This window comes from Panthera leo, chromosome E1 (genome assembly GCF_018350215.1).
Source record: "Panthera leo isolate Ple1 chromosome E1, P.leo_Ple1_pat1.1, whole genome shotgun sequence".
Taxonomy (NCBI): domain Eukaryota; kingdom Metazoa; phylum Chordata; class Mammalia; order Carnivora; family Felidae; genus Panthera; species Panthera leo.
The window spans coordinates 20704883-20714519 of record NC_056692.1 but is presented as its reverse complement, the minus strand read 5'-3'; the positions used below and the strand labels follow the sequence as shown (position 1 = coordinate 20714519).

General features: G+C 51.6%; 1 protein-coding gene across 3 annotated transcripts; it reads right to left on the bottom strand.

The window, feature by feature from the left end:
• Nucleotides 1-267: 267 nt before the first annotated feature.
• Nucleotides 268-7913, bottom strand: SPACA3 (sperm acrosome associated 3). Of its 3 annotated transcripts, XM_042917056.1 has the most exons (6): nucleotides 7766-7913; nucleotides 6220-6390; nucleotides 4151-4425; nucleotides 3160-3318; nucleotides 2680-2758; nucleotides 268-443 (listed from the first exon to the last, which is right to left on the bottom strand). In XM_042917056.1, exons 2-6 carry the CDS (start codon nucleotides 6249-6251, stop codon nucleotides 377-379), a joined length of 612 nt encoding a protein of 203 aa, XP_042772990.1. In that variant the 5' UTR covers nucleotides 6252-6390; nucleotides 7766-7913; the 3' UTR covers nucleotides 268-376. The 3 variants fall into 3 exon arrangements, with proteins under 3 accessions (XP_042772990.1, XP_042772991.1, XP_042772992.1); XM_042917057.1 differs by lacking the exon at nucleotides 6220-6390 and having other exon boundaries at nucleotides 7766-7911; XM_042917058.1 differs by lacking the exon at nucleotides 6220-6390 and having other exon boundaries at nucleotides 7786-7911.
• Nucleotides 7914-9637: the final 1724 nt, after the last annotated feature.

Sequence of the window (9637 nt, the reverse complement as noted above, 5' to 3'; positions counted from 1 at the left end):
TCGTGTTTTGGTTATCGTTTTTTGCTTAGCTAAATCTGGCAAACCTAGATCCAGGTAGAGGGTCTAGGAAACTCTACCAGGCATGGGCAAGGGAGGCACTGACCCCCTCCTCTGCCCCCGCCAGGCCTCCAGAAATGGAAGCAAGACTTCCATGGTAGGCTTTCTGGAGCCCACCTGCAGCCCAGCCTGGTTGGACGGTGAAGAAACCCTGAGATGCTCTGGCTCTGACATGCCATCAGGAAACACCGCGATAGCAGAGAACCACACTTGGGTTAAACCACTCTTTATTGGTTGGCTTGTCTTCCCAAGCCTGCGTCAGAAACCAAACCACATCTCCCAGCCTGCTGTGCGTGGCCCGGTCCATCCACAGAGGATCCTACAAGTCACAGCCATCCACCCAGTCCTTGAGGTCCTTGCCCTGGCAGTGACGCCTCCAGGCCTCCCTGAGGGTGAGGGATGGGGAAGAGGAGAGACCAAATCAGCTGCAGCCTTTAGTCCCTGCTCAGAGAAGAACAGGAAGGAGGCGTGGGCTCTAAACCAGAAGTGAGGTAAGGAAAGGGGCTAGAAAGGGAAAAAGGGACAAGTAAACCCCATTAACTAACAAAGAAGGGGTAAAAAGGGAAGACAACAGCCCTTAAAAAGTCATCTGTCTAGGCTCCTTATTTTACCAATAGAGATACAAGGTTATTTGTTCAAGTTCACCTGGAAGGCAGGGGCAAAGGCCTGGACTCCTGGGGTCCAGAGCCCTAGTCCAGTGCTCTTTTCTTACACCATGCTCCTTCTGCTGACAGTGACGCCACCTTACGAGTGTACAGCCCTTTACAGTCTACATAACACTGTCCTATCCCTCACTCATTTGTCTGTACTCCCCCACCCTCGGCAGCCCTACAACATAGATTAAGCAGGTATGATGTTCCCTATACTCCAGATCAAACACTGAGACTCAGATGCAAATTACTTGCCCAAGATCCGTAGCTAGTAAATGACAGAACTATAGCCACAGCCACGTCTCTTTGGCTACCAGTTCTGGTCTTTCAATTGTTGGTAACTATAGTTTATGGGCTCTTTCAGGACCATTACCTTGCTCCTGCCTCACATTAGCATCTTGAGGAAGGAAGACAAACAAGATCCTGGGGTGCTGCAGTCCCAAGTTGTCAGGGGTTCCAAGCTTTGGTAACTCCACGATGTCAATGTCAAAGAGCCCAATGACCAATTGTGCCCCTAAAGGGCCTCTATAGATCCATCAGTGAAGTGTGGTCACCCCATTAGACTGTGAGCCCTCGAAGACAAAGACTTGGATCTCAGCCTCTCTGAAGCCCAGCACCCAGCACAGAGCCTGGCACTCTCAGTACGTGCAGGTGAAAGAAATAAACCGTCTCTTTCTACTTTCTGGAACCACAGCCTGTTATTAGCCTCAGCCACATCTCAGGGGTGATACCTGACATCAATTTACTCCCAGTGCATAAAAGAGCTGTTCTTTCCTTTAACCCAAAAGGACCCATGTCTTCCATCCCAGGGTGGGGTATCCAAGGCCTCAAACCCTTAGACTCCTGCCGAGCCTGCCCTCACCCTTCCTGACCTTATAGCTGTGTGTTATGTCCTGCCGATCCTGCCCCACTCCAGATTCCGGTCCTGGAATGTCAACTGTTCCCAGGCCAACACATCTCCAAAGCTGTCGCCATTGTCAAGGCACATCTTGAACCTTCTTTAGATTCACAGTCATTTCTACCTTGTCCTCTCCCTCACTGCCACATATCATCTGTCCCCATGCTTCCTCCACAGCCCTCCTAGCCAACCCCCCTCCTGTCCATCACCCCTGCGACTGTCCTAGTGCAGACCCTGGATCTCTCACCTGGACTCTTGCAAAGGCTTCCCCACCATCCCCCTACCTCTAGTCTCTCTCCCTTCCCTCTACTCCTGGGCTGACATTCACTGCCTCCCAGACTGCTTTACCTGCCTTGTGACAGTCACATCTGTCTGTAGTTCCGGGGCTGCGGCCACCTAGTGTATTTCACACTCCCCACATTCCGCCCCTGCTGGTCTCTCATCCAGAAACGTGGGGAAAGGGAGGTTGGAGACTAAGCAGTGAGACCCCCATCAGAGAAGGCTGTAGGGCCACTGCCTCAGATGCCGCTCTGTGAACCAAAGATCTAGTCCAGTGCCCCATGAGATGCTCATCCAACTCCCTTGACTGTGAGGATGGTGGCTGCAAAGGCCATCTTGTGGGAAACAGGCAGGAAAAGAGAAAGTTGACAGGATGAGGCTCCGGGGCGCCCACCCATGCTTCAAGCAAGGAATTGCTTCTTCGATCCGTCATGCATCTTGGGCTTTTCTACCAAAGTTAGTTTAGATGAAGATGCCACAGTTAAAGAAGCAAACAGACGGACAAGGTTGGCTAGACCCGGGTCTGGCGGACCTGTAGGCAGGCACCCTAACATAGGCACATTTTGGGAGAGCCAGGCTTGTCTCCATGAGCTGCAGTGAATTCCTCACCCTCCCTGACACTCAGCGTGTTGTCCGTAAATAGCGATCTCTATGGTCGAAAGTCACGTGCAAAGTAGATTGTGAAGCCAGGGAACGGTGGCGAAAACAAAGTGAACACTCAGAAAGAAACTTCCCTCTTGCTGTCCACTAGTCCTGGCCACATCACCCAGGGGGGTTCCAGACCATGTCACTTACCAGCTGGCCAGCCCCTGGGGCTGTTGAGCTATCTTCATGGCACAGATGACAGTGTCCTTAAGGTTAGGATTCAGCAAGTCTGGGGTGGGAGGCAGAGAAACATGATGAGAACATGATGAGGGAACAGGGGACAGAGCTAGACATCCACACTCTGTTTCTCTCTCTCTTACACACACACACGCACACACCTTCCACAATCCTAAATGCAATCCTGTCTCTCAATCCCTGTCACTGTATCACTCCCTCCCCACATTCCTATATCTCTCAGAACAGTCTCCCATCCGGGACCCCAAATCAGATTCATGGAGGACCCATGCTCATCACTTGCCCCATCCCACTCTCCTTGGGAGGCCCAGAGGGTCTCCCACTCAGATTCCCACTCAGAGATAAAGACAAGGGGAGCAAACCACCCCAGGAAAGAAGCAAAGGCAGATGCAGAGGCCTGGCCCCAGGCAGCCCCAAGCTCAGGCCCGACCCTACCGGAGCAGTACATCTGGCACCAGTTGGGGACATCTGTGCTGAGATTTTTGCACCACTTCCGGCTGTTGATCTGGAAGATGCCATTGTTGGTGCTCCCATCGGCTTCATGGTCCACAGCAGCTGTATTGAAGCCACTTGTGAAGTAAGCAAGACAGACCCCTGCATAGGGTGGAGACGCGGGCCTGAGGGTCAGATGACCGAGGCCAGCGCAGACCAGGACACTCATGGTGCTGACGCCACACAGTAGCTCCTCCGAGCCTCAGCTCCTGCTTCAAGGTGGTCAGGGCCGCCGGACTCCCGCCTACTTTGCAAATGACTCCATCAAGGCTCAGGGGAGCAAGTGACTCACTCAAGGTCACCACAGCTACCAAAGAGCAAGAGTCGAGGCTGTTCCCTCAGGCCTCCTGACTCCTAGAGCAGCTTCCCCGCTACCTTACCACTCAGCACACAGTGGGGCCCAAGAAATCTTTGTGGGCTGAATGAACAAGAAAAAGCCAGATCTTTAGAGGCAAGATGAGGAAGACACAGCTGAGCTAGCAAGGAGGCAGGCAATAGAAAAAACAAAACAAAACAAAATGAGTCCAGATGTGGCTGGACTTCACAGGTTCCCAAAAATCTACCAGCAGCTTGAAAAGTTTGGTGTTACTGGTTTGCTCAGTCTACCCTAAAAGTCAATGGGACTATCCTATCCTCTTGGCGGCCATTATGATTAGGGTACTAAGCTATTCTGTTCCCTTGGCAGGTGACCTTAGCAGCAGGGGTAGAGGATGAAGGAGAACTCTGACCGGGCTGCTTGTGGCTGCCTTTAATGTATCGAACTTGTGCTGAGTGTCACCTACCCATCATAGAACATTTGATGTCCAAAGGAGAGCTGAAGCTCGGAAAACTGCCAAGGGCACACTTCCTGAGTGAGAGCAGGGAGGGAGGCTAGGAGGAAGGGGAGGCACCTGGGGGGAGCCTGGGGCAGCCTGGAAGGGAGAGGGGTTCTCACAGTCAGCCATGCTGTATCCCCGGTATCCCTCCATGCCGAAATCCTGGAGGGCTCTGGCCAGCTCACAGCGACTGTAGACCTTGGCCTGGCTGGAGGTGAGCAGGCAGCTGAGCAGAGTGGCAAAGGCCAGCAGCATGATGCCTGGCGGGCACAGTTGCCTTCTAGGGTCCCAGCTCCTGCCTTCCATGCACAGCCCCTGCCACGCTGGCTTACAGCTGAGTTTTGAGATGGCAGACAGCTCAACAGCCCTGGCCGTCCAGTCACAGAAGGTTACCCTTTGGAAGAAAAAGAAAACCAGGGCCTGAGCGTACCTGGGGAATGGGGCAGAAGGCTCCGACATTGCAAATCAGCTCCCTTGCGGCCCTGACGAAGCATCAGCCACGCCTCTGAGATTCGAGATCCAGGAGAGGGTTCCCTAAGGCCATCTCCTCTCCATCTTGCTCTATCCTTTCCCCAGCAGCTGAGAGGGGAAGCCACATGGGGAAGAACATGAGCCTATTTGGAGCTCCATACCACCTGCCAGGCATGATCGAATCCCAAAGCCCTGTGTTACACAACTAGGAAGGGGCAAAATTTGGAATGAGACCAAAGTTTACAGGACTCCAGAGCTCCATGAGTTATGGCCATGAGCACGTGTTTCCGGAGGGCAAGGGCCCAGCAATGTCATCACAGTGTAAGTCAGTCCCTAAAACCCGGCCATCAGAGGAAGTCTCTCCTAGTGCTGAGCCTGGACTGAAATAAAGTCCCCCGTACAACACTGCCACCCAGCAGCCCTCCCAATGGAGCAGCCCTTTCACATACACATGGCCCCGAGGTGGTACTGAAACTCTCCTGCGTGCCCACCACCCTTTCTAAACCATCACCTTGCAAAAGCCTCTTTCCTTTGAAGCTCTGACCTCGGTTCCTTTGGCTTGCCTCTCAGCTCTGGCTCTGTTGGCCAGCCCTCGATATCACGGAGGACATTCGTCCCTGGTTATGACCTCCACTCTGTCTCAGCCACCCACTCCCATGGCCTTGCCATCCCTGCATCTTACCCCCTCCCCTCCTCTGGCAACCCTCCATTCCAGTGTCTCCTTGACCCCAACCCCTGACACATCTTCCCACCTCTCCTGTGACCTCTATCCCACCACACCTGCTGTCCACCTTCAGAGATAGACACACAAACCTCCACACACCTCACAAAAGGGTGTCCCTGAAAACCCCTGGCCTCCAACCCCAATGGGCCTTCAAGCCATTGAGGGTGACAAGTGGATTAAGGGTGGGGCTTCTCAGTGAGCCCTGAGTTTGAACCCCACCTCCTCACTGCTAAACATCTCTGACTTTGGACACTTCCCAAGCCTCATTTTCTTCAGCTATGCGATGAGGAAGTGAATAATACCTGCCTCGTAAGATTGTTGAAAGAATGAATGAGAAGAGAAAGGCACGGGGAGAACTTAGCTCTTTGTACTAAAAATAGGTTAGTTATTTCTATTATGGAGTATTTCTGGCATCAGCACTAATGCTCGTCCTTGGCCAGCTTTCTCTCTCCCATTTCCCTCAAAGAGTATTCAAGACGCTCATGGCTGTCCGCAAGCCTCCTCCCCTCCCTGACCCACCCCCAAGCTCCCAGAAGACCTCACCTCCTGCCTCACTTAGGCAACAGAGGCCTCATCCCGCTCACCTCCACCCCTCTAGCCTGACCATGCGTCGCCCCTGCGCTTATCAAGGTCCGTTGCATCTGTGAACTCCAGATTTCACCCTTTCCTGCCTCTCAACCTTGCCCCATGGATCACCTCTCCTCTCTTGGGGTCCTCGGCACCTCCTCTTACCACCTCTCCTTCCTCTGATGCATGGATGCGCTTGGGTCTCATCATTATCTATACTGACTGGTCTCGTTCCCTCTCTTCTCATGGAAACGTCTATGGGAAAAATTACCCCTTTCTCACCTCCCCTTTTGCTTTCAGCCCCATGACGGTTAGCTTCAGCACCACCACCACTCGCCTGAAACTGTTCTGGCCAGTTCAATGGGCCTTGTCACTTCTCGTCCCACAGGGGCCCTCAGCAGCCCTTCTCAGGGCTGACCAATTCACCTGTAGCCTCTCTTCCTTCTCTTGGCTTCCATGATGCCCCCTCTCCTGGGTCCCCTGCTTCTTCTCAGGCTATTTCTTCTGATTCCCCTTTGTGGACTCCACTCTGCCTACGTCTTAAGTGCTGGCATGCTCGTCAGCCTTTTTCCCTCCTCTCTTTCACGTCAGGATACCCTGTGGACAGCCCCACTGTGAACTGCCACCCGCGGCTGATGTCGTATTCTGTCTTCCCCAGAACGGTAGACGTCCTATGCAGCTGCCTCCTGGACATCTCCACTTGGATATCCCACAGTCACCTCAGACTAAGCATGTCCAAAACAGAACTGATGTCCCCACTAAAATCTGCTTCCTTTAAGTCTTTCATTTCTGGGTTTCAAACATTCTTGGCTTTAAACACATTTATCCAAACTAGAAATATGGATGGCATTCTTCACTCCTTCTGTCACTACCCCCCTTCACCCTTCTCTAACCGTAGATCCCAAAGTGCCACTGATTGTACCCTCCCTCCAAGAGTTCAGACCACCATCATGGCATGCCGGTGGGCTCCTTACACCTAGTCCTGACTCTTCCGAACTGTTCTACACACATTTACCACCATGAGTTGTTGTTTGTTGTTTTTTTTTTAACAAAAAGCCTGGCCACCTGACACCCTGCACTGGCTCCCTTCATCATTGCTCCTAGGCATGGTCCACAAGGCCGCTGGTGACTCAGCCATGTGGACCTCTTTTCACTCACACAGTGAGTTCCTGTAATGCCATACTGTTCGCTCATGGTGATCCCACTGTCTGAAGCAGTAGCCCTCTCCTTCCTTTCCATGGCTAACTCTTACTATACTTGAAGGGTCACACCAGAGCTGAGTTCTCCAACACCCCCACACTCCTCGAGCACCCTGTGCCTCTGCTGTCCCTCTGTCACACTGGACTGTAATATGTATGAGTCTTTCCCACCATGAAGTGAACTTCCAAAGAACAATGGCCATCTTGTTTCTCTTCACATCCTAAGCATCAAGCAGAGCTGCTGGTTTGGAGTGGCGGCTTAAACTGAAGTATCCTGAGGTCCTGACCCCAACAGCCTGAACCCTCCCCAGCAAAGTTGGAGGCGGAGAGGTCAGGAGTCAGGGGAACCTCACTGAGTTCTCCAAACCTGGCGGACACTGAGCTGGGCCTTTCCTGGATGTTTTCTAACTTAATCTCATCTAATCTTCTCAACAACTCGAGAGGCGTAGGAGTAATAGCCCCCTTTATGGATGAAGAAACCAAGTTGACTGCTACATGGAGATTGTTTTTGACTTTTTGTAGCCAAGAGATTTAAAACTAATTTCATCTTGAGTGTTTCACGGCAGGTCAAGGTGCACAAGGAGTGAGGTCTGATAATTCAGAGACCAGACACCCGCCAGCAAGGTCTCCTGTCTCTCTCAGCTGGGTGCTCTCCCAGCCCAGGACTAACCCCCCTCCATTTCTGACCACGACCTTTCTTTTTCCATGCCCCTCTCTGGCCAGGCCAGCCAGGGACTGGTTAACAGCTGCAGAAAGAGGGGAAGGGGGCTCACTGATCAGGTGTCGTCCCCACCAGAGCTGACACAGCAGTGACAGTGGCGGCAGCAGCAGTGACCCAACACCCTGCTTCAGCTCAGGACACCCTCATGATAGTGCTAGTGCCCCAGGCACCCAGCTTTAAGAGAATGATGCGGGAGGGCAGGCTCCAGACTGACGTAGAGCCTTCTGGAACCTCCCAGTTCTGTGACCTCATCTTCTAGAACCATCTTCGCCCACTGAGCTTCAACTGGCCCCCTGAACCCCTCAATTTCGGGACTGGGAACATGTTAGGAGTAGCTAGGCCCAATGCTTCTTGGCCATCTACACACACACACACACACACACACACCACAATATGTTGAAGGATGACTCCTCAGCTCCCGACAGGACCCTTCAGGTTGTTGCCCAGGGATGACAATGGCAGGTGCACACCGCCCCCTCAGGCAGCCTCCCTCACCGTCAAACTGCTCCACTGGCAAAAAGTTCTTCCTTGGTGCTGAGCCACAGAAGGCCTGCCTTCTGCATCTGAATGATGACAGTTCAGTGTGGACAAGCCTAGGACAAAGGTGATGCCGCGGACCCTAAAGCTTGAGGGACAAAGAAGTGAAGTGGAAGGACACGTGACACCTGTGTCTGTGCCCCACAGGGAAGTCTTTTTCTGTGATCAGTTCATTTCACTTGTTAATTCAAGGTAGTTAACATGCAGTGCAGTCTTGGCTTCAGGAGTAGAACCCAGTGATTCATCTCTTACATATGACACCCAGTGCTCATCCTCACAAGTGCCCATCACCCCTTTAACCCCTCCCCCCATGCCTCCAGCAACCGTCAATTTGTTCTCTGGCCGAATAGCACACCATTGTGTGCATATAGCACATCTTCTCTAACCATTCATCTGTGGAGGAACATTTAGGTTTTTCCACATCTCAGCTGTTGTGAATAATGCTGCAGTGAACACGAGAGTGCTAATATCTTTTTGAGATCCTGATTGCAATTATTTCAGAAAAATACCCAGAAGTGGGACTTCTAAACCATACGGTCATTTTATTTTTACTGTTTTCCACTGTGGCCGCACCGTCTTGCATTCCCACCAACAGCGTACAAAGGTTCCAATTTCTCTACATCTTCGCCAACGCTTTGTGGTCCTTTGTTTTTTTGATAAGAGGCATCCTGATAAATATGAGGTGATATCTCCCTTGTGGTTTTGATTTGCATTTCTTGAATGATTAATGACATTAAACGTTTTGTGTTTTTGTTTTTGTTTCACATATACCTGTTGACCATTCACGTGTCTTCTTTGGAGAAATGTCTTTTTGGCAACAGTATTTCTTTAAAAAAATTTTTTTTAATGTTTATTTTTGAGAAAGAGACAGATACACACAGAGTGCGAGTGGGGAAGGGGTAGAGAGGGAGACACAGAATCTGAAGCAGGCACTAGGCTCTGAGCACTCTGCACAGAGACTAATGTGGGGCTCAAACTCATGAACCTCGAGATCATGACCTGAGCCAAATTCAGACACTTAACCAACTGAGCTACCCAGGTGCCCCATGGCATCAGTATTTCTTAAAGGCTCCCCAGATGACTCCAGTGTGCAGCCAGGCTTGAGCCTTCAGAGCTCTGGACTTGAGCTAAGTACACCCAAGTTCAATGTCTTGCTCTGCCCCCTACTGGCTATTTAGCCTGCCCTGCCCACTAGAACCACAGCACTCAATCTCCCCAAGCCTCATTATGCTCCTCTGTAAAATGGAAATAATCCTTTCGTAATGCATGAAGATGCCTACCACTTAGTTCAGTACATTTTAGCTCTTGCTTTTATTGTCTGGCCCTTGGTGGTGATTCTGTCTGGTTGAGATTTGGGGTTTTTACTGCATTGGCCTGCTTTTACTAT

What these genes read in the sequence shown, in the direction of transcription:
- SPACA3 (XM_042917056.1), bottom strand. Translation starts at nt 6,251, where the DNA reads ATGGAAGCCAAGAGAAGGAAGAGAGGCTACAG. An exon ending in AGAAGGAAGAGAGGCTACAG is followed by an intron (nt 4,426 to 6,219) that starts GTGAATTGGTCA and finishes TTTCTTCCAAAG; the next exon opens with GGTAACCTTCTGTGACTGGA. An exon ending in CCCCAGGGGCTGGCCAGCTG is followed by an intron (nt 444 to 2,679) that starts GTAAGTGACATG and finishes CCTCACCCTCAG; the next exon opens with GGAGGCCTGGAGGCGTCACT.